Source organism: Rhododendron vialii, chromosome 1a, assembly GCF_030253575.1.
Source record: "Rhododendron vialii isolate Sample 1 chromosome 1a, ASM3025357v1".
Classification (NCBI taxonomy): Eukaryota; Viridiplantae; Streptophyta; class Magnoliopsida; order Ericales; family Ericaceae; genus Rhododendron; species Rhododendron vialii.
The window spans coordinates 36738833-36762500 of NC_080557.1; the positions used below are offsets into that span (position 1 = coordinate 36738833).

At 38.8% G+C, this 23668-nt stretch overlaps 3 protein-coding genes and 1 long non-coding RNA gene across 7 annotated transcripts in view; all 4 read left to right on the plus strand.

The window, feature by feature from the left end:
* The first annotated feature begins 1890 nt into the window (after positions 1-1890).
* On the plus strand, positions 1891-4031 carry LOC131333404 (uncharacterized). Its single transcript, XM_058367910.1, has one exon. It carries the CDS (start codon positions 2007-2009, stop codon positions 3768-3770), a length of 1764 nt encoding a protein of 587 aa, XP_058223893.1. The 5' UTR covers positions 1891-2006; the 3' UTR covers positions 3771-4031.
* Positions 4032-5074: 1043 nt separating this feature from the next.
* On the plus strand, positions 5075-9469 carry LOC131333484 (uncharacterized). Its single transcript, XR_009201814.1, has 3 exons — positions 5075-5346; positions 6374-6696; positions 8554-9469. It is a non-coding gene; the product is annotated as an uncharacterized LOC131333484 (long non-coding RNA).
* Positions 9470-14494: 5025 nt separating this feature from the next.
* On the plus strand, positions 14495-18129 carry LOC131333461 (zinc finger A20 and AN1 domain-containing stress-associated protein 8-like). Of its 4 annotated transcripts, none has more exons than XM_058367996.1 (3): positions 14495-14609; positions 14697-14773; positions 17248-18129. In XM_058367996.1, the coding sequence occupies exon 3, from the start codon at positions 17261-17263 to the stop codon at positions 17783-17785; it is 525 nt and encodes a 174-aa protein (XP_058223979.1). In that variant the 5' UTR covers positions 14495-14609; positions 14697-14773; positions 17248-17260; the 3' UTR covers positions 17786-18129. The 4 variants fall into 4 exon arrangements, with proteins under 4 accessions (XP_058223979.1, XP_058223994.1, XP_058223987.1 ...); XM_058368011.1 differs by having other exon boundaries at positions 14529-14609; positions 17251-18129; XM_058368004.1 differs by having other exon boundaries at positions 14538-14613.
* Positions 18130-21798: 3669 nt separating this feature from the next.
* Positions 21799-23668, plus strand: part of LOC131333382 (copper-transporting ATPase HMA4-like) — a 9091-nt gene continuing 7221 nt past the window's right edge. The window contains exon 1 of the mRNA XM_058367870.1: positions 21799-22053. The gene's annotated coding sequence lies outside the window, so the exon portion shown is untranslated. The remainder of the gene's footprint in view (positions 22054-23668) is intronic.

The window sequence follows — 23668 nt, forward strand, 5'->3', positions numbered from 1 at the left end:
ACTTAGGAGATCCAGATTCGGACTCCATGTATGGGGAATTATTTTTCCTCCGTTTCATGTATGGGGAATTATTTTTCCTCCGTTCCATATTTATGGAATTTTGAAAAAACCTCTCCATCACTTGGGCATTATTTACCCATTTCTCCACTGATATGTAATTTCCCCTAGAAACTTCTTGCTTAGTTTGTTTTTGAAATATTTTTATTTTTCTTTAATATATATTTTGCCACATGAAAGTGTGTGCCATTTAAATTAGTACACATTTTAGCTATTCCATTGGAATATCATTCACTCTACAACTAATTAATACCCACTGAATAGGTTTCAATTATATCGAAATATAATCTACTCTCTAGCCATCACATTTCAACTCCAACCAAACCTTCATTTTCTTTGTTTTCCAAATTATTGGCTTCTTTTCATACTTCAAAATGAAAAAAAAAAAAAAAAAAATTCACTTTTGCTTCTTGATATGAAGATTCCACAAAATAATATTAAAAAAAAAAATCTACATTTTCCTTTAACATAGGTCTAACGTCTGATTCAATATTTGTAATAATGGGTCTCCAAATATATATCAAACAATAATCTATCAAAAAAATAAAATTGGATGGGTTTATTTGGATGAGTTTAATTTTGTACACTTATATTTAATAAATATTATACAAAACCTTGGGGCATTTCTTTTCTTTTTCCAAATTCTTTTAAACCCAAGGGAAAAAAGCTTGAGAGAATTTTAGAATCGAAAATGATATATGTACCGATCGTGTGTAGGGAAACCGTACCGATCGGCTGCACCGGGCCGTCTCCGATCACCGGACGGCCAATCCGAACCGTCCAAAAATTTTTTTTAAAAAAACCGAGGGGCCATTTGAGGGAATCAACGGCATCCGATGTGTGTATGATGCTTGATCTAAACAACCTTTTTTCATGTATATATATACACATATACATATACACGAAAAAATGGTGTTTAGATCAAGCACTATACACACATCGGATGCCGTTGATTCTCGCGAGGGCCCCTCGGTTTTTTTTTTTAAATTTTTTGGACGGCTCGGATCGGCCGTCCGGTGGCCGGAGACGGCCCGGCGCGGCCGGTCGGTACGGTTTCCCTACAAATCTGTTGGTACACATAGCATGACTCTTTTAGAATAGAGTCTGTGTTTAAAAAATGTTTTGTTTTCGTCCCAATAGGATGAATTTTCGTAATTGCCTCTTCATTTTGAATTTGATGGTAACAGATGTGTTTATTGGGAAGCAAATAAAATACAAGTGTTACAACCTGTACAATTGATACTCAAGGAACTAAAATAGAATTTGTTGTGAAACCGTTTTACAAGAAACTTCCCTTAATTAAAAGCTTGCAAAGATTTGAAATCCATGCCTCCACCGCCATCTCTGCAATCCTTACCCCCACCGCCTTTGATATGCTCAGCTTTTCCCAATCCAACTATTGGATTTTCTTAAAGAACCACCTAATCCCTTTCCCTGCAAAGAAGAATGGTCAGTCTCTTCATACCTTTTATCTTTCTTTTTTTTAAAAATCTCCGTACTCTTATTTGTGGGACCCATTCAAAAACTTCATTTGTACAAATTAATCTCATGTATTGTGCAAAGAAAAATTTCATGTATTGTGCAAAGAAAAGTATCTACTCAGAAAATTAGTTTAATCGGACATTAGTACTACTAAAACAAGTACTATTTGAAAAAATAGACTAAAATTAAATAGTTGAGGGGTGGACTAGATTGAATTGATACTTGAAGGATGAAGAAAAAAACAAGGCAATAGCATAGGGACGAAAAGGCTAAAGTTGTATTCCGAATAGGATTAGGACTTACGGTTAGGAGTATATATAATGTACTCCGTATATCATTGACAGTAATATTATTACGTGTTTGAAGTTCAGTTCCGAAGCCCAAAATCGAGAAGAAAGAGCTGCGGACGAAGGTCTCTCTCTCTCTCTTCTCGCGGTGTCTCTCTGTCGTCTTTGTCGGTATTTTTCATGGCTTCCAAATTCGTTGAGGAGCGTTTCGGTAGGGTAGAGAGAGAAAGGGTTAAACGAGATAGAAAAGAGGTAGTTGTTGTTGATGATGATAGATGTAAGAGGAGCAAAAGTAGTAGTGAAAGCAGCGATGATGGTGATACGAAGCACACCAGTACGAGGACTGTGTCGTTTCAAGGAGCTGCTACTCTCAGGGCTTACCTTCCCCCTTTCAGGGTTTCCCGAATTTTGAAAGATGTGGAGGTCGACAAGACCTCTGTTGAGTACCAGAGATTGTCTTGGGATGCTCTAAGGAAGAGTATTAACGGGCTGGTCAATAAAGTGAATGCAACCAATATTAAGAACATAATTCCTGAACTTTTTGCGGAGAATTTAGTTCGCGGTAGAGGTCTGTTTTGTCGAGCGTGTATCAAGTCTCAGATGGCCTCCCCTGGTTTCACGGACGTCTTTGCTGCTTTGGTTGCCGTGGTCAATACTAAGTTCCCACAAGTGGGTCATCTTTTGTTGAGGAGGTTAATTTTGCAGCTCAAGCGAGCTTACAAACGCAATGACAAGCCCCAACTATTAGCATCTGTTAAATTCGTGGCGCATCTTGTGAACCAGCAAGTGCTTCATGAGCTTGTGGCTTTGGAGCTGCTCATCCTTTTATTGGACAAACCTACTGATGACAGTGTGGAGGTAGCAGTGGGTTTCGTCACCGAATGTGGCTCAATTCTCCGAGATCTTTGCTCCCATGGCTTGCATGCAATATTTGAGCGTTTTCGTGGGATTCTTCACGAAGGAGAAATTGGCAAAAGAGTCCAGTTTCTGATCGAGGGTTTATTCGCGATAAGAAAAGCCAGATTTCAGGGGTACCCAGCTGTTCGTAAAGAATTGGACCTTGTTGAGCAAGATGATCAGCTAACTCATGAAATCTCTCTACAGGAGGAAGAATTGGACCCCGAGAATGCTTTGGATGTCTTCAAACTGGATGCCGAAGCTGTGGCAAATGAGGAACACTACGAGCAACTGAAAAAGACAATACTTGGTGACGAGTCTGAAGATGAAGCAGATTCAGTAGCAGGCTCAGGAGATGAGGATGGTGAAGACTCTGATATTGAAGAGGACGAGGAGCAGATGAAAATAAAGGACGAGACGGAGACAAATCTGGTAAACCTTCGGAGGACAATTTATCTAACAATTATGTCTAGTGTTGATTTTGAGGAAGCTGGCCACAAACTATTGCAAATTAAACTGGAGCCTGGTCAAGAGATGGAACTGTGCATCATGCTTTTGGAATGCTGCAGTCAAGAGAGAACGTATGTACGGTATTATGGCCTTCTGGGGCAGCGGCTCTGCATGATCAACACGATCCACCAGGAAAATTTTGAGAAATGCTTTGTGCAACAGTACTCTATGATTCATCGCCTGGAGACTAATAAGCTGCGCAATGTGGCCAAGTTTTTTGCCCATTTACTTGGCACGGATGCTCTTCCTTGGGACGTTTTAGCTTATATACGGTTGACTGAAGAGGACACTACCTCATCTTCCCGTATTTTCATCAAGATTCTCTTCCAAGAATTGTCAGAGCAACTTGGGATTCGCCTGCTGAATGAACGTCTTTCTGACCCCACAATGCAGGACTATTTTGAGTCGATCTTCCCCAAGGATAGTCCGCGGAATTCCAGATTTTCCATCAACTTCTTCACTGCTGTGGGCCTTGGCGGCATTACAGAGAGCATGCGAGAATACGTGAAGAGCAACGCTCCATGCCTTATCATGTAGCTATTTGTCAATATGGGGCCAATCTGATAGGGTGAAGCTCTGCAACTGTAGCCTTTACTGTGGAAGTCAGATTGTTTGTTTGTTTACAGCTTTTCAATGGCCTTTTATTAGGCACTTTGTAGTGCAGGGTTGGGTTTGTCCTTTACTGGTAGTAGGTAGCTGTGCTTTGGGTTTTATCATCGATTCAAGTGTTGCAGTTGTTTCTTTCTTGTTCTAACAGTGATAGCATCAAAGCTTTTGAATATGACTTTAAATTTGATGACGACCTGATCATTTCTTGGTTATGATTAGTATTCTTTGTTAGTGCAATCCTCATTTTTGCTGGTAATCTTTTGCTTGAAGCATTGCAATTTTATGTCCCTGGAAATGAAAACGTTATGAGAAATGGGATCAAGACATCTATATCCTTTTAGAGTGGGGTGTGAGCCAGCTTCAATTTTGGGTTTCCCTTAGTGATAGTTAGATAGATATGTAAAATTATGTGAGTATGGTGACCATTGGGTAGTTTTGGACAAGAAATTTTGCTTAACCATGTGGATATGTATGTCGTGCTTTATTGTTGTAATTGATATTTAGTATTTTTCAACCGTTGTTTTTGTTTAGTTCCTGGCCAAAACAAGGTTGATTAGTATTACTCTTCTTTTTTTCTTTTTTTCTTTGGGGGGGGGGGGGGGGGGGGAGGAGGGGAGTTGTTTAGCTTTCTGAAGTTGTAGGATCGAGATGGTGTGCACTCCATTGGATTCGACGATGCTGCAAATTGATTAGGTCTGGATCTAATCAATAATAGTGCAATCTGATAGGGTGAAGCTCTGCAACTGTAGCCTTTACTGTGGAATGCAGATTGTTAATTTGTTTGTTTACTGCTTTTCAGTGGCCTTTCATTAGAGACTTTGTAGAGCAGGGTTGGTTTTGTCCTTTCCTGGTAGTATGTGGCCGTGCTTTGGGTTTTAACCTAGATTCAGGTGTTGCAGTTCTTTCTTTCTTGTTCTTACGGGGATATGATCAAAGCTTTTGAATATGACTTTCAATGTTGACATGGTCATTTCTTGGTTATGACTTATGATTATAGTTCTTTGCTAGCGCATGCCTTACTTTTGATGGTTATGTTTTGCTTGAATTATTGCAATTTTATGTGCCTGGAAATGAAAACTGTATGAGAAATGGGATCAAGATATCTAAATCCTCTAGTGTGTGGGACTGTGGGGTGTGACTTCACTGTTGGGTTCGCACCAACGAGGGGTGTGAGCCAACTTCACTGTTGGGTTCGCACCAACGAGGGGTGTTTCCTTTATAGAAGTAATAGATACTGTAATAGACAGATGTGTAAAATCATTTGCGAATATAGTGACCATTGGGGAGTTTTGGACAAGATATTTTTGCTTAACCATGTAGATATGTATTTCGTGCTTTATTGTTGATTGATGTTTAGTATTCCAATTTCCAACTGTTGTTTGTGTTTAGTTCGCCGCCCAAACAAGGTTGATTTGTATTTGTTTTTTTGGGGTCAGTTTTCTGAATATATACGATCGAGATGGTGTGGACTCGATTGGATTGGACGATGCTGCAAACAGATTAGGTCTGGATCTATGTCTATACTCTGGTTCTCTCTTTATTTATTTTCTTTTTTACCCAAGTATTTTTGGTTACCTATTGTGTTTATTGAACCTATTCGATGTGGCAGGTGTAGAAAGACGGCGCATTTACAACATTGCGATCAGTTTAGATAGTTTTGGCTTATGCTCTTTTTCATTTCTTTCGCTTCTGATTAGGGTTCTTTAATTGAGCTGAATTCTGCTACTCATTGGATTGATCAATTTCTGAGGTTTTGTCCAGAAAAGCGAAGAATCAGTATTTTTGGTGGGATTCCTTGGGCTTTAGATACGCTTAAAGTACTCAAAATTTTGATCGTTATATATCAAAAAGACCTAGAAATTGGGAGTGGAAGTTTCTGAATGTTACCCTAGTTTGATTTGTTCCGGAGGAAGTATTGAATAAGAACTTGTCTACCCCAGTTGCAGCTATCAGATTGTTATGTATGGTACCTACTACCTAGGATCTAGTTTTTTGTGATTTTATTTTTTCGCTTACCCATTCTTTGGCCGCTAATGCTGAGTAAAGATGAGGCAAGCAAAAGAAACTTAAATGCTGGTAATAGTTGCGGGTATATTTTGTTCCTGGATTATGAAGAATTAGTATCAACTCAGACAATTGAACTAGTACTAGGTTCAGATTATGGGGTACAAGAAAGTCTTTTATGAATCCATTATGCCAATTTGATGAGTTCATGATGTGCCGTTTCACTTGTGGTTGTGTTTAGATGACCCACTTTGTGTTTGGCTTCAAATGTTGGAGTGGTTGGAACTTCGAACTACTGCTGCACTTTTTAACACATGGACAATCGTGAGCAACGTTTTCGTGAAATATTTTCTTGTGAGGTACCCAACTCAACCTGGATGCTGCACACAATTGGAGATTCTTATGTGCTTGTGTGTGTCTCTATGATTGTATTGACAGAATGGAGTTCTATTATGCTTTTCATATTCTTCTCTGAATAGTCAATTTGAGCTTCTTGCAATAGGTTTCACATGACAATCGTTTTGCAGGGCTTCCGAATTCGAAAGCTGATAGGAAAGAGAAACCCTTGGTACCCTCCAGGAATTGTCAGAGCACCTTGGGATTAGCCGGTTGAATTGATGTCTTTCTGATCCCACAATGCAGGACTATTTTGAGTAGAGAATCCCCAAAGATAGTCTGAGGAGTTCCAGATTTCCCATCAATTTTTTCACTGCTGTGGGCCTTGGTGGCACTACAGAGAGCCTATGAGAAGACATGAAGAGTGTTCCATGTCTTATGATGTAGCAATTTGGAGATTATAGTGCCAATCTGATAGGGTGAAGCTCTGCAACTGTAGCCTTTTCTGTGGAAGGTAAATGGTTAGTTTATGGCTTTTTACAGGGTATTTTTAGTACAGGGTTAGTTTCATCCTTTCCTGGTAGTATCTAGCGGTGCTTTGGGTTTTATTGAGATTCAAGTGTTTCAGTTGCTTCTTGTTCTTCCAGTGATACCATCAAAGCTTTTGAATATGACTTTCAATTTGATGGCAACAAGGACATTTCTATGTTATGATTATTACTCTTTGTAAGTGCATGCCTTATTTTTGGTGGTTATGTTTTGCTTCAAGCATTGCCATTTTGGTGCTTTCTTCTGGAAAAAAGAAAAAAGAAGTGACTTGATTATTGTCCCGTCCTCCCCGGTCCCCATTATCCCTTCCCTTGCTGACATTAATTCCTAAACCAGTTTTGACTTGCGGTTGCAAAGCTGATCCCTGGTCTCATTTTTTGCAGCGAGTAATCTGTGACTTGATCTCCAGCACAACCTTCAAAATACAGCATAGCACACGTTCAAAGTTATCTATTTGCACATTCCATTTCTGTGACTTGATCTTGCAGCACAGCATGAAAATAGATAGCATAGCACACGTTCATAGTTATCTATCTGCACATTCTATTTCTGAAGTAGTTATACTAAAAGGTGGCTCCGATGTGGGTAGGTTCGTACTCTTCTACATTGAATGATTGACCAATCTGGCCGCATGAACTTTTTTAACATGACACTGTTCCTATCCTATTAAACCATGAAAAGTATCAACTTGGGATGCTTTTCTCTTTCAGAGAAAAAAGATGATTAACTTGTGTGTTTCTTCAGGGAACTTGTGTGTTCTAAATGCTTGAAGATGCAATCAACTTGGGACACATTTCTCTTCAGAGAAAAAAGATGATTAACTTGTGTGTTTCTTCAGGGAACTTCTGCGTTCTAAATGCTTGAAGATGCAATCTAATTGTTCTCTGCAGACAACAACCAGTTGGATACATCTTTGCCAATTAAAAGAGAGTACGTAATAGGGAAACTGAGAGTACGTGTATGGCTTACCATATTTTGCCCTTGCTATTTGGTTAAAGGGCATGATGGTGTTTTCAATCTTTTTTTTTGGAAACCAATAAGTCCAAGAAGCCAGATCTTTTTTTTGGGATTGGTCCGACTAGATGGTCTTGTAATCATTGGCATTGTTTGGCTGGAGAAATCCTATTGATGTACTAAAGACAGGTTTTGGGCCAATTTCCCTCTATTGGGTTTGGTTGAAGAGTAAGAGTTCATCAGTTTTGTAGTTGTGGTTTGTGTAGAGTCATTGCACAACTGAATAATGCTCCAAGCCTCTGACCATCTCGACCCTCTCGGCTTCAATCTCAAGCATTAGACCTCCTTTTGCCTTCCCTCTCCTTCGCACCAAGGGAAAGCTTTGAATCACGTGTGGACTGTAGACTGCAAGAAGCAAAAGTGGTACATCATTCTCAAAAAGAAGGAAAACCTAAAACAGCAGTCGTTTTGCATGTGTTCTTACAGACTTTTGTCACGGTGTACTATGTGTTTTTATTGTAGGTTCTTGACTGGCAAAATCTTCTAACTGTAAGGTCGGAAACCTTTTCTCCATTTAAAATGACAAAAAGGCTAGATTTCTTTCTTTGTGGGTTTGTTTCCGGTGAAAATATGGACCTTGATACGCTGATGAACTGTTTTGATCTTCGTCTTATTTTCTTTGTGCAATATTGTAGATGCTTTTGTCACATCTGTAGATTTCGAATAACGAAAAAGTTTTCTTTTGCCTGCAGTCAAATTTTTTAAAATTGTACGAGCAAACAAAAGAAAACTAAATTCATGGCAGACTTTTTCAAATTCTTGGTTTTGTTTTTTGCTTCTTATGTCTCTATGCGTGCTTTGCCTGCAGAGATGCCACATCCGGTTGAGATTGACGCAGAGATGGCAGCAACGAGAGCGAAGAATCTCCCACCAGCCGTCCGATTCGAGGCCACAGACACCAGCGTCTGGATTCCTCCTCCACGCAATCCAATCCGACGTAAGCTCCTCCTCTCTTTTTCCAAGCCGTCTTAGATCGTCAGAACAGAGTCAGATGTTTGGAAAGAACAAAAGAAGAAGTCTAGTCCACCATCACCATATGATGGATGCTAAGGTTGCGAAAGACTTGAGTGCCGCGATTGTTGTGGAAAAGATCTTAGGTAGGACGAATTACGTTCATTTAGCCATGCTTCCGAAAGGGGAATGGCCAAAATGGCGCAGGATCCTGCGGTGGTAGTGGCCTTAACAATTATTCTTGTTGTTTTTGGGGCGGTGATAACAGGTATGTACTGGCCTTCCCTTTCATGAAGAGAAAATCAAATGACACCAAGATCCCAAAAAGTACGAAGATGACTTCTTTTCTGTGCAGTTTAGGCTCCGTTTGTTTCTTCGTAAAACATTTTATGATGTAATATATTCTTTCGGTAAATAATTTTACCAAAAACTGTGACGCCCCGCCCTTGGAAGTTCCAGGTAATGGTCGACCGGCCTGAGGGCGATTGGGACCCGTGCGGGGGCTATCTGATCGGTGACCAGAGGGGTCAGCCGGGGGTGATCCCACATCGCTTGGTGAAGTACAAGTTGTGTGGTATAAATAATAGATCATGCCCTATCTTGTACAAGGCCTTTTAAAGCCGTAAGGGCGGGCCAAAGTGTGTTGAAACTTTGCAGTTAAGCGTACTCTTTCTGGAGCAATCCAGGGATGATGACCTCACTGGAAAGTCTATGGGCTTTGGGCGTCCAAATCGGACAATATTGTACAAGGTTGGAGTGGGTTGTTACAAAAACAATCTTATTGTCTTTATTTTTGGGTGTTTGGTTGACAAATAAAAATTAGGTAGTTTTTATTGAAACAGCTATCCAACCTTTTAAAAAGAAAATTGACTTGAGCTGTAGTGGTTTTGCATAAACATAGCCACGAATACACACGGGTAAATATAAATGTAGACACACACGTGTGTATATATGTAGCTAGGTATATACAAACTGACACAGAGAGCAAGTTTATGCATGAACTTTGTACTGTAAGACACACATGATAATCAGTTCATGCAAATTTTGTCGAATTTCTGATTGACCAATTTTTTTTTTTTTGGTCGGGTATTGATCCCCAATGGTCCTCGTTTGATATTGTTCCCATGGAGAGATTGGTGCACGAGAAATGTGCTTTCATGGGTTGTCGGATATTGATCCCAAAAAATGTGGGGTTTCTTCAAAGAAAACGTTCTATGTGTAAATGTTTTTTGCACTTTTTATCCAAACAAACAAGGGAAATGGGTAAAGCATTTAAGCATTTAGATGGAAAGCATTTTACTCTAAAACAAACAGAGCCTTAATGTATTTTTTTCTAATAAAAATACCAAGCAAAAACCACCCATAGGTGAAGGGACATAGAGACAATGGTGGACAGCCGACCCCACTAGTTGTCAAATTTTTATAGAAATAGGTATAATTTTTACGTCATTTTCACTAATTTGACCCCACTTTAAAATTTATTTTAGCCCTACCCCATATAAAGGTTTTGTACTTAGGGAAAAAATTAGTCAAAATAGAATTTTCACCCACAAAATTCTCAAACATAGCGCTAGTTTGTTCGTTCCTCAAAGAAATCAAGGGTTTTTGAAATCATTATAAACGAGGCTACCATCCATTCTTTCCAAAGTACGAAAAGTCATCGAGGTCAATTGTAAATCGAAGCTACATTTTGTTATTAATATATATCTACTTTTTGATTAACTTTTTAATCCTAATTGTTTCTTTCAATTAACAACTAGAAAAGTGAATTACACATAATTCAAATTTCTGACCCCACTTATCAAATCCTCGCTCCGCCATTCACTATCATATACCCAAGTTCCCTACGGTGGGGTAATCTTCGGCCATCATACTCTCTCTCTCTCTCTCTCTCCATCCAATGAACTTTCCCTTAGTTTTTGCCATGGGTGAATGACTCTCTCTCTCTCCAATGAACTTTCCCTTAGTTTTTGCCATGGGTGAATGACGATCAATATGCTTTGGGTTGACTATCCCTATTGAGCCAAAGAAATAAGTTGAAGATCTCAATTATGGATCCCTAGAACAAGAATTTGTTTGAGTAATATGCGACTTTGTTGTATTTGCACACCTGTGGGACTAACAAACTCTACGGTAAATGTATTTTAACGTAGAGTAAAATACGAGCTATGGTGTCTAGAAGTTATGAAGCACTGACACTCCAAAAGGGTGCCGTATTCACGTATTGGACATGTGGACATGGCGGGGACATGTATTGGACACGCCACGTAGCGTGTCCCATAATTTTTTGATAGAGGACACGCAGGGAACAGACCGGGAACACGGTTGGGGTCAAAATGTAATATTTATAATTTTGGAGGGTTAATATAAAATTATTTAAAATATTTGAATTAAACTGTAATTATGCCTTTAGAAAAAAATTATTCAATTTGTGAAATTATTCATATACAATGGCTCTTATGGAGTATTTTATTATATCTGTTTAATTTTTTAATTGATTTATACACGTGGCGTGTCCCTCGCCGTATTCGTATTGCCATTTTTTTAAAATTGTCGTGTTCCGTATCCATGTCTGTATCCGTGGTACATAGTCTAGAAGTCATCTGTTCTTTTGAGTTCCGATCGATAATATTTTTGGTTGAAACGAAGATTATATTTCGGATTTGTACGTCGTTATGGCGATTTACCCCGCGTGAGCAGTATCAATTGCCTCCAATCCATACTTCAAGTTCGGAAGGCCGGGCTAATTGAAAGGGGGAATATAAACCCTTCCTCCTTGAAGCGACACAGTCCTACTATGTTTCGTAGAATACTACTACTAGTCTACTACTACTACTTCTTCTTCTCCTCATATGACCTCTATCGTCATCGTTGTTTTAATCACCATCAACAACTATCAGGTTTCTATCTCGATCTCTCTCTATTTTCCCGTACATCAGCCATGAACAAATCGAACAAAGAAGCAAAGAAAGGGAGAGAGACTGACCTCGCGCAGCTATCTTCGAGATAGAGTGTAATTCCAATAGCACAAAGACTAATTCCAATAGAATTGGTAGAGTTTAATTCTAATAGCACAAGACTAATTCTAATAGCACAAGACTAATTCCAATAGCACAATACAGAGAGATTAATTCCAATAGCACTCCAGGGATTGTGCTGCACAGCAAAACAACGTCATTTGACACTGTGCTGGTCCAAGTTTTTCTGCCAACAAGAGCTCTGTTTAGCTGCCCAAAATTCTATAATTTCACATTATACCCAAATCAAAACAGAGTATTTCACCACAGTTTTCGATGTCTGATGGACAACCAAAGATGAACAAATATGTATTTCAGCACAGTATTCCGCTGGGAACAAATCAAGTCCACTAGGCACAAATCAAAACAGAGTTAAACATCCCAAAGTTTTAATCAACTGGGCAACAAAACAATATGAACTGGGCAACCATAGCTTCGGTCAATACCAGCTTATTCAATTAATTTTTTAGAACCAAAGCAAAACCAAGTGCCTTTTGCTTTTCTAATTTTTTAAGAGCAACAAACGCAAATAAACTAATGTTTATGACCACTAACTTTCACACACATATTTCAAACCCCTGTTTGCTAAATGACTACTAACAGTTAGATACAACTGTCATATGTCTTTTCTTTTTCTCAAATCATGAGTATAATTTCATAAATCAAAAGTTCTGGCATGCCTTTTTGAACGGTTTTGGAGACCTTCTCCGGTGGAGGATCGATCAGAGGTAGAAGGAATCAAAGATGGAGAAGCAACAATAGGAGTCCATGAGGGAGGAGGAGGAGGAACGATTTTGGCAGGAGGAGTAGGAGTCGATGGTTTTGGCGGGAGTGGATGAGGGATTGGGAGAGATGTTAGGGTTTTTCTCTATTGATTAAGATGCCGTCGTTCTGTTTTGTGGATATAATGTGAAATTGCAGAATTTTGGGTAGCCAAACGGAGCCCATGTTTAGCTGAAAAACTTGGACCAACACAGTGTCAAAACGACGTCGTTTTGCCGTGCAGCACAATCACCAGATCCAGCACAAGACTAATTCCAATAGCACTAGGATTTGGTAGAGTTTTAAAAAGGTGTGAGAATTGATCTTGTCCTTCAATCCAATAGCACTTGTGATAGGTGTAATCCTTGTTGGTTTAGTATTTGGATTAGGGATCATCATCGTCCGATCACTCTCTCTTTTCTTTTCTTTTCTTTTCTATATTGGGAAATTATATGATCAACCATATTTATTCATGGGTACGGAGGGCATTACAAGCAATTTCGTCACATAAAAACATGATGAATGATTCAAAACTACCAATCATCTAGACACGAGCACATGCATATTGCATGCACAAATGAAACATATTCCAAAGCATATCGAAAAATAAGTTCGGCTATGGGATCAGTCGCAGATGTGATAATAGAGGGATCCTAAGGGAAACATAGTCCAAACCATAGGAAAATGTGCAGCTGAAATCGACCGACAATGATAACGGTACCGTAACAAAGCTGTACATAAAATGTGCAGCGGCATGTGGGGCCCATTTTTGGGTTCCACACAAATACTTCGTCCCGTTCATTAATTTTAAAGTAATTTTTTGAGTGGTCCTAAAAAAAAAATCAACTAAATTAGATATGCATAAGTGGTTGATCGAACCTTCAAAGTTTCATTCAGAATTTAGCCAAATCATGGCAAAAAAATACTGTAGCATGCCAAAATTTGGCTTTGACACCCATCATTGGTGATGCTCTAATATGTACACTCCTAAATCCTAATCCTATACAGTACAACTTAACGATTACTTTATGCTCTGGTTGGAACTCATGGAAAGCGAGGAAATAGAAAGAAAAATAATTAAGAAGAAAAATGGAAGAAAAGAAGGGGGAAAATTTTACTATTCTTAGAACAGTATTTTCCATTTTCTCTCATATTTCCTCTAAAACCAAACATATGAAAGGGAAATTTTTTAAACTTTATCTTCTTTTTCCTTCTTTTTCGCATGTTCCAAACAAAGCAATTACAGACGAAATTAATGATCAATTTTTTTGAATATTCCAAGGACGCAAGTTATTTTATTAAAGATTCTAAAACCCGTTGCTCACCAAGTTTTAAAGTTTTAGAATACGGTCTTTAACTTTTGTTAACAAATACTCCTAGATAATGGTAAACTAAATATCACGTCAAACGAATTAATTACCTATGTTAAACGAATCGTAGGTACATTACCATACGAACGTCGTCGTAGCTATCTTATACCTAAATAATTTTTAATCAGCTTCTATAATTGAGTCTCGTTATCTCCATTGGAGAACATTCATTTAGAACAATAAATGCTTGTCTTTTCCATTTGTGTAGACTGTCGAGTCGATATTGAACTTATAATTATGTACATCTTTTATCAACACCTAGTGTCTTCTCCGCCTTACAAGATTGAACTTAATTATAATGATCATTTGTTGTATAACTAAAACTCAAGTTCATAATAATAATTTTAAGAGGGTTGGTCCTCATGCCATAATAGCTTATTTGTGTAAATCTGATACGACTGGTGATAGACGGAGTCCTAGTTGGCTTAGAATGGGTTAGTGGTCTTCTTTGTCCGTTCGGTTTGGATTTTGAAAGAGGGTTTTGAGAGTGTAATGCAGAAGACTTGTTCATTTTTAGTGCTTTGCATCTCAATCTCCAACAGGTACGTAACATAACGGAGAAATAGGGTAGTAAATCGTAATCGTAGGTACACGTGGGTAATTTATATGATTACACAAAACATTAGGGTGAACCGCGCAATTACCCCTTCTCCTTGCACTACACCGCCTCTCACGTCTTTTTCCGCCATCGCATACAAAGGGAGGAGTTTGTTTCTTCACGTACACTTCGAATTGAAGACTCTCTCTCGCTCTAGGGTTACAGAGTGAGTCCTTCTCGCTCTATGGTTACAGAGTTAGTCGCTCTAGGGTTGTTTAATGGACGCTGATTTTGATGTGTTGTTTGGCTGCAGGACTCTTCTGATGCGATCCTGACGACCGACGACGTCTGAAAGTGTTTAATTGAGCTGGTTTTGTCGTTCGCGAACAGGTTAGGGTTTCCGATTTTGTTCGTGTCTACTTTTGGGCTGAAATTTTTATTTATGACTGATTGAAATTGGGGCTTTGGATCTCAGTTGCTAGGTTTTTTTTTATTTTGGTTAGGAAGTTTTGATCTTTCTTTGTCCTGGGTTCCTGAGTTGAAATTCATTTCATTATTGGTGTGACAATTTGGGTAGACTTGAAGATATTGTTGTTTTTATGAACGGACCAAAATAAAGAAGATTCCCAGTGGCCCAGGAATTGATTGCTGTGGGTAACTGTGTTTGCTTTCCTTTTGTTTTGTTATATTCTTTTGGTAGAATTACCATTTACCAAGGTTGTTAAAACGGGATACGTTTCGTCTATCAATTTACTATTTTTTCATGTTTTGTATTTTGTTGGGATTAGATACGATAACCACTGAATATTGAATACCCAGTTTGAATACAAAATTTTCTGCTAAAACTGTTGATGCAATTTGCTCATCAACTATATGTCACTTCTAATAAGTTAAAGATCATGTATCGTATCAGGGATGGGCAAGAATATTAACTTTAACATAAGACACGTTTAGATATGCGTATTGGTTTTACCGCTGATCCAACCAAAACGTTGGATATATGTATTGATTTTACCTCTAAACGTTTCAAATTGGTATAATGGGATAAGTAACATAGGGTAAACACTGAGAATTGCTACATGGAAGTAGTGCTTTCAGCAAAATAGATTGAGGGTTTGCTTATTTGGCTCACTTAAAGCTTGGGAAGATTAGTTATACCTTCCGTGTGAAGTTGGGCATTAGATGGTAGCATCCCAATGGAACTATGGTACATTAGTCACCAAATCCAGTTTTCCATTATATCTCAAAAGCAGGATAATTGCTTCCACTCTTACCAGCAGAGTTACTTCAGGCAGCTTCCTGGCCCATCCCCTCTTCTTTCCCATTTTTGGGATGGCTTACTTTCATCTTATGAATGGAAGTAATTGGTATATATTATATAATTCTGCTATCCTTTTCAAGGTAAATGAAAATGGATGTGTGTGTTTTGGGCGGCTGCAATTGTCTTCTAGTTGTCAATTGGAAGTTATTGCCTTCTGGAGATTAAAAGGGAATCTAATGAAAAATGACGAACCTCAAGGGTGTGCTGCACGTATCTTTCTCAAGTCAAGTCAAAATATAACAACCTGTTTTGGCTGGTTAGTCCGAGTTGAAAGAGATCGGTCTCTGCACCCTGTTCCACATATGATAGGAAAGAGGTAGTTGTGAACCCTTATTAGAAAAGAGGTATTAATTAACTTATCACAACATGTGACATATATTTACCTTTTATCTGCATACAGTATAATAAATATATGTACAATATACATGGCAATATTCCTGGAAAGCAATGTTTTAAAAACTAGACTGGTTGGACGGCCAGTTAGACTGGTTGGACCGTCGACTAGGCCTCGCTCCAACCAGCAACCCATAGAAACCACAAGCGGGTCAGCCGAACTGTAAGGCAATTTGAACTCTGAATGGCGTTGAGTACTGCTGCAGCTTTAATTGCACAGCCACTTGGTGACATTTGGTTTGACCACTGCGTTGAGCCAGCCACACAAACCCAGTGAAAGGTTGAGAAAACTTTATAGACTCGAGGACTTGCTCAAAGCTGATTTCTAGCAATGTGGGATCTTATCAGAAATGCCAGATGTGCAAAACTTTGGGGAAAGCCAACTCCTCCGATATCAAATGATGTGGGATACAAATTATCCTTGCCTTATTTAACACATGTACCGTTTGATGAAATAATTTTAGTTTGTATATAATTTATTTATAATTGACATAATAATGACATCATGGTTCAATTCCAGTTCAACCGTGGTTGAACTAGTGACCCGTCCGCCTCGTCTGCCTGACTCCTTTTTCGGTTTGCTCAAGGGTCCGGTTTTTAAATAATTGCTGGAGGAGTTATTGTGCTCTTGCTGTGTATTTATCGTGAGAATGTGTCCCTAGTTCTTGGATGGTAGCGGTTAATGGCGTAGCAATTGCTTATCATGCCAAGTAATGGTGGGGAGTGTAGTGATCCCATTTTCTAGTGTAGGATAGAGAAGGGTCCAATAACTCATTTATAATGAATTGTGAAGAGTCATGGTGATGGAACTATGGCTCGTAATTTGAAAAGCCTATAAATTATTTGGTGTAAGAAGCTCCTTTGATAGGTTATTTTGGTGTGTTTATGTCATCATGCTCCACTTACTATTTTCTATTCACAAGTTTAGTTTTCAGGGTGGGTTATTTATTTGAGGAGTTTAGTTAACATAATGCTTGGAATTGTCCTTGGCTCGGCCTGGTCCCTTCCATTCATTTTTCCGTACTAGTTTACACATTTGTAGTAACCCGTTCCTATTTCTAGGGGTTTGTGTTGGGATTTTTTCCCGTCATGTTGTGGAGTGTGGCAATTTCATTTTCAATTTATTGACTTTCAAATGGATTTTATTCAGTAGAGGTGAACAAATGGAGCACGATGAGATTGGATGCCAACCTGCTCCGGAAGGTCCTATTTTGTGCATCAACAACTGCGGCTTCTTTGGAAGCGCGGCAACTATGAACATGTGTTCCAAGTGTCACAAGGACATGGTATTGAAACAAGAAAATGCTAAACTTGCTGCTTCTTCAATTGAGAATATTGTCAATGGATCCTCATCAAGTCCCAGTGGAAAGGAGCCCGTCATTGCTAGCACTACTGTGAATGTTCAAGTGGTTTCTGTAGAACCAAAGTCTATTTCTCTGTCACCAACTCAAGCCTCTGTCTCCGAAGAGATAAGTGAGCCAAAGGGGAAAGAGGGTCCTAAAAGGTGCACCACTTGCAATAAGCGTGTCGGCTTAACAGGGTTCAGTTGTCGATGTGGTAACCTCTTCTGTGGGTCCCATCGATACTCAGACAAGCACAACTGTTCTTTTGACTACCTCAATGCTGCACGTGATGCTATAGCAAAAGCCAATCCAGTTGTCAAGGCAGAAAAGCTTGATAAAATCTAGAGCTGATGGTCTGAAGTTTATGATATGCTTGAAGCTAGTTCTAAATGGTTGCAATATCGTATCAAATGTCCACTTATGTTGCTATGTTTCCTCAGAGGCTTGGCCGTTAGGACATCTCTCTCTGCAGTTTGAAAGACCTATTTATCCCCTAATACTGGTGGAGATTGCTGGTTTTGGTTGGAATAATTATGGTTCAAGTGGTGCTTTTTCTCATGGTTCATGTCAAATTTCTAGATTTGTAAATCTTGTTTCTGGGTTTCTATTAAATATCTCCCCGTCTATCTCGTTGCTTGTGCTGAACATGGAATGGTTTGAATGCCATGTATGTGTTGCGTGCGTCTAAAGGCTTCGGTTATCATTTTCAGTGTCTGCTTTAAACTTCTATTGCTGCAATATTTACTCAGAGCGATGTTGCGTATTGAAGTGGTGGGGGAGCCAAGTAGCCAACTATAGGTCAAACCAAAGTGAGCGTGGTGGTGGAGCCAAGTAGCCTACTATAGGTCAAACCAAAGTGAGTTTGTAAAGTAAGAGTGGTGTTTGATAATGCATCGTCGTGTTGCTTATGAGAAAATCTGGTAATTTTTTCGTAAAGAACTAAATTGGTCTTGTCATTGTGCTGCGCTTAAACATGACTGGTTTTGGACTTTTGGTTATGGCTACACACGATGCATTAGTTTTCCGCATTTCAATAGGTATGCGAGGAAAAATTAGATGCGTTAAGTTGTAAGATGCATTTAGTAGGTTGGCAGCGGCGGCAATGATGGACGGTACTAGCGTTTTATGGGATCTCAACGGCCGTTTTACCCCTGGTCGTTTTGGGGGGCCGAAGTAGCGTGTGCTTCACGGTGACCACTACCGGGGTTTTCGGCCGCTTGAGGTTGGCGATCTGGTATGGTTCCTCTTTTCCTCTGTCTTCTCCTTCTCCACCCTTTTGTTTTCGACCCCCTACCCTATGCCGTTTGGGTTTCTTCGCTCACATCCTCTTTCGCTGGTGTTTTCCGTTCACGACTTTGATTCCCCTCTCTGGTGTGGGGGCGTGGTCAGTGAGGCTCCCGCTGTGGTCTGCTGTTGGGTGGCCTGGTATTCGCCTAATGGCAGGGTGAGCTACTGCGGCAGGTCGCTTGTTTGGATCCGTGCTGCTCACTGATGGGGTGGCGTGGGCGTGATTGGTGGCGATTGTGATATGCCTGAACCGGTGGACAAGGTGATCTACGGTTGTGATTGAAGCTCCTCAAAAGACTAGGGTTAGATTCTGGGTATTCTATTGGGCTGGGCTCTATTTGTTTGATTTGGGCATTTTGAGCCTTTTGTTTATGTGTTTATATATATAGTATTATCTGGGTGTTTAGGCCCCTAGGTGTATTAAGCTTTGCCCCTCTAGGGTGATTGGGCCTTTGTTCCCAACAATCCGTATTTTTCCAACTTTTGTTAAGCCTGTTTTTTTCAATTGTGTAGCGATTATTTCCAACTCGCGTGCCGATTATTGAAGTTAGACTCACAAATCACAGGAATTGTTGTCTAACTGAATTAGAAGAGGGAGTAATAATGTTTACGAGTCCGGATCCTCTCATGTTAGCCCTCTGATCAATATTTCACTAGCTACAACTATCTAACAAATACTCCATTGACTCTTGCCGAGAAAAAAGAAGAAGTAATGGTTGCATATAGACTCTAGTGTTCCGTAAATGGCTGGGTTCTTTTTGTTTACCAAGCCAAAGAAAGTCCTATCTATACTATTTATTTAAATGCTCAAATTTTGTTGTACTTCATTAAATGTGACTCTGGGCGAGTAACTCGGTGCCGACAATCTTCAAAAAAAAAAAATCAAGGTTTGCTTAAACCCCTAAAACTTTATAATAGAGCCGCTCCTGTACTCCTAATTGTGAATTCATGGTAAATTTATTTTATTGTTTATTTTTCTGCGCCTTCGTCAAGTTATAGGCCTAGTAATAATACGATATGCGTAGGATGAGATACAATTTCAAAAATTTTAATCGCGATGAATCCTAATATATAAAGCATAGATAGCGATAGCCGATATGAGATAGGGATACAGTGATACGAAGAAATCTAAAAAAGTAAAATAAGTGTACGATTGGGAAACATTAGATTATAAAATAACTTCGGAATGTGCGTATTGTGCTACGTATAAGTACTAGTGCATACTCGTGTCTGAAGTCACGTATTGAAGCATTCGATATTCAATACGAATTCGAGTTCCCTTGGGAAGATGTGAACAAATTGATTTTTGTGTAAAAAAGCAAAGACCCACATAGCTTTATCACCATGAAGAACTAATTTCTCATTATTTCTATTGACTACATTGATTAATCTAAGATCCAACAGCTCCATCAATAGTTAGTCACACTTGAAGGAAACAAAATAAACTGTAGACAAAACTCATCTTTATTCAAAAGTAATGTGATTGCGTGACCAATCATAAAATAGCAGCCATTGCAAAACCAAACTTAGTACTAATGGAACCAAAAAAAACATACAATGCAATTCGAACTTCAATTAATCATAAAACCAACCATCATACATCAAAGTTCTCCGTTAGATTCTGACCCCTTCTCCGTTAGATTTTCATTTGTCCTCGATCGAATGCAACACATTAAAAATGCACAGTGGATTTAAAATGGCAAATAGGGAAAATAAGAAAGATAAACTAATATCTACTACATTTTTTTGCCACAGAGAGAGAAAAGATTCTATAAACCATTGGATCCAATTGGATGGATTGAAATCTCAGCTGTCAAATCCTTTACTACCTTTTGAATGCACTTTGAATTTGGGAGAGAATTAGAGCAGTGAAATGGAATTAATGATTCAATCTCAACCTTTAATTGTGTCACGGAGGACACTTGTGAGTGAGACATTTTATAAAATTGTTGTGTAATGTAATATAGAGATAGAGATAGGAAAATGACTCATATGAGTCTTATATCCTGCACATGGTAAATTTTTTGTATGCACTTGAATTTTAGCATTAACAAAGACAGATCTAACATTATTGCTGGCCATAAGTATAAATACAATGAAAAACGGTACATTCTTCGAAAGCATCAGTGTAGTATGCAAGTGTTTTTAGTCCCTTGTTCAATTATTGAAATCAAAATCTATAGAACACATGCACAAACAAAATAAGGATATTCGATCAATAACATAAAAAAGTTGATAATAATTTTCATCTTACCTTATCTTCTTCTTTAATTACAGTGCAAATAAATTAAGATCATTCGTAATTTGGTTTTATTAGTTCAGGCCATGTGGTTTTTTTTTTGATCCGCAGGCCATGTGTTGATCACATGAAATTTTCTATCTAAATACCTAACAGATTAGTGACAGAAGTCTTATTTCCACCTTACAAGACATGACATTCTTTTACAATATATTACATTTAATTCAAAAAATAAGTACTTATTTTAAGAGAGTGGAACAGGTAAGGAAGCAGCTCCGAAATAGGTCATAGTTTAGGGGGTTTAATGTAACTTATGTGTACAAAAAGTTTTAAAAATTATAAGTTCCAAAAAAATAGAAAAAGAAAAGAGAAAGGTCCATGTTAAAAGTCAAAATGAGCCTTTTTAAAAGGGTATATGCTGCTGGTACAGCCTACAGGGAGCTCAACCGATTCATCACGGCACAATCATCGCCCTTCCCCTTTTTTTTTTTCCTAAGCGAACCAGAGTGTTTGAGTCAATTTACACGTATTTCGATTATTTCTCCCCACGATCCGATCAAAGACAGACCTTTTAAGCCAAGACTATGGGATTTGACAAATAGATATCTCTCTTCCAATTTGACGCAGAGAGGTTATCAAGTTTCGAACACAGAAGAATGTCTGAACTATACAATCGCCTCATTTGTATTCTTATCGGAGGATTGGTACAATATGAAATTCGGTCACTGCTGATGTGAATTTGAATCGTTCATATTTTTTCATGAATACTTTCGTGGACCCACGTATGGAGTATCATTTTTGTTCTTGTTGAGGAAGTTATTGCCACCAGACCAGATCTTTGGTGGGAAATAAAATAAAAAAATAGAGGACGTTATAAATTCGAAAATTTAAAAGGAAGGAGGGAGGAGATAGTGGACCGAATATACAGTGGCAAAAGAGACGAATCCAGAGACCAGACGGGTAGTTTACTCAACTTCCTATCGCCATCTCCGCGTAAACCCTAAAATCTCTCATCTTCCTCTCTGTGTTTACGTACTAGTTTTTCCACGAAGCCTTTAAACCTCCGGCGGTAGCTTTTTTCGATAAGGTACGCACAAATTGAAACCCCAAACCAATTATCCCTCTTCTGGTCGATTGTATCATGTGTGTGATTGTTGTTTGCTGTTTGGTGTTCGAGCCAACTTACGCACATCTCGATTATTTGTCTCCTCGATCGGATTAAAGGCTCGCGCCGGGACCAGGGGATTCACGCTTGGACACGGGTTTTCAGAAAGAAACTTTTTCTGTTTCTGTGTATAGGTGTGTTGTGTGTCTGCACTCTGCAGAAGTTTTACTGCGTGATGTTTTGTTTTGTGAAATTGGGTATTGCTGTGTGGTTGAATAAGTCTTCTATGTGTTTAGTTTCGCTTTGTATCTTGTGAAGTTCAAGAATTTTATGTGTTTATTGCTTTTTTTGCTGCTGTTTATCTGGGACTTTGGAAGTTGCCGATCAAAAAGAAAATCTGGGACTTTGGAAAGTTTATTCGTTGCAGCTGGCGAACTTTAGTAGGTTTTGCTCGGTTGCGATGTCGCGGTTTTGGGGCGTATCAGTCGTAGTGTAACGGTATCGGTGACCGGCGATGAGAATTTTTAAAAATTTCGCACAACATATCACTGAGACCACCATTACATTTAGGCCCGTATCGGCCTGTATCGACCATAAGGGACCGATACCACTGTTGCGTATCGGCCGATTCCATTATCTAACACTGATATGTATGCGATTTTCGTTCACACCACAATATCGGTGGAGACTTGGTACATACGTATCACTGTAATATTCTGAATTGATCTTTTCTTTTCTTTTTTGAATTTTTTCCTTAACAGTTTGTGTAGCCACGAATCCTATTGTATTCATTGAGATAAGTTGAATTTGTATACTATTCTGTTGTAAATAAAAGATCTTATCCTAGATCTATTGGGGTTTTGAAGCTATCTAATAATGGAAACTAGTGGATGTAATAAAACTCGTCCATGGACTCCAGATGCCCAGGCGTATGGGCATTAACCATACTAGCGCGAGGCACGTGAACTGGTTTTGGCACACTGACTTGTCAAAAAAAAAAATTAACTATAGCGTTGCTTGGTTGTTTATTTCTGGAGCAATTTTTGTTTGGGAATAAGATGCCCCCATTCAAGTTTTCTTTTCTTTCGATTTACAGTTAGAAGTCTTTCTCTTACCTGCTTATCCCCAGAAAACAGAATACCATCTATACCGAAACTTGATACAGTTAGCCACTACTCCTAATAACACTGGAACTACCCTCAGTTTTCGTGACTAGGCTCACATATTTACCCATATCCCCGCTTTTCCAGAAATTATCAGGTGGCAACGAGAACCCACACATGACTGACTACACATTAAGATATTTATACGTGTTGAAATTGCATGTCCACGACAGATGCGTACACACGTTATTTTTGATTGTATTCCATGTACCATTAGATCGATAATTTCGAGAATCGTAACTATGAAGCGGCAACAACATTTCAGTTCTTTTGCTGTCCATTATTAATCTTCACCTGCTTTTTTATGGACATTGAATGTTTGGGATTGAAGTGGAAATCGTTAGTTTGTTACTTCATGTTTAGGTTGCTGCATGCTCTTTTGAAGGGATTCTCAGTTGGCAATGAATACCATGATTCTCTTTTGGGTATTGATT

Coding starts and splice junctions, on each gene's coding strand:
- LOC131333404 (XM_058367910.1), top strand. CDS start 2,007: ATGGCTTCCAAATTCGTTGAGGAGCGTTTCGGTAGGGTAGAGAGAGAA.
- LOC131333461 (XM_058367996.1), top strand. CDS start 17,261: ATGGAGCACGATGAGATTGGATGCCAACCTGCTCCGGAAGGTCCTATT.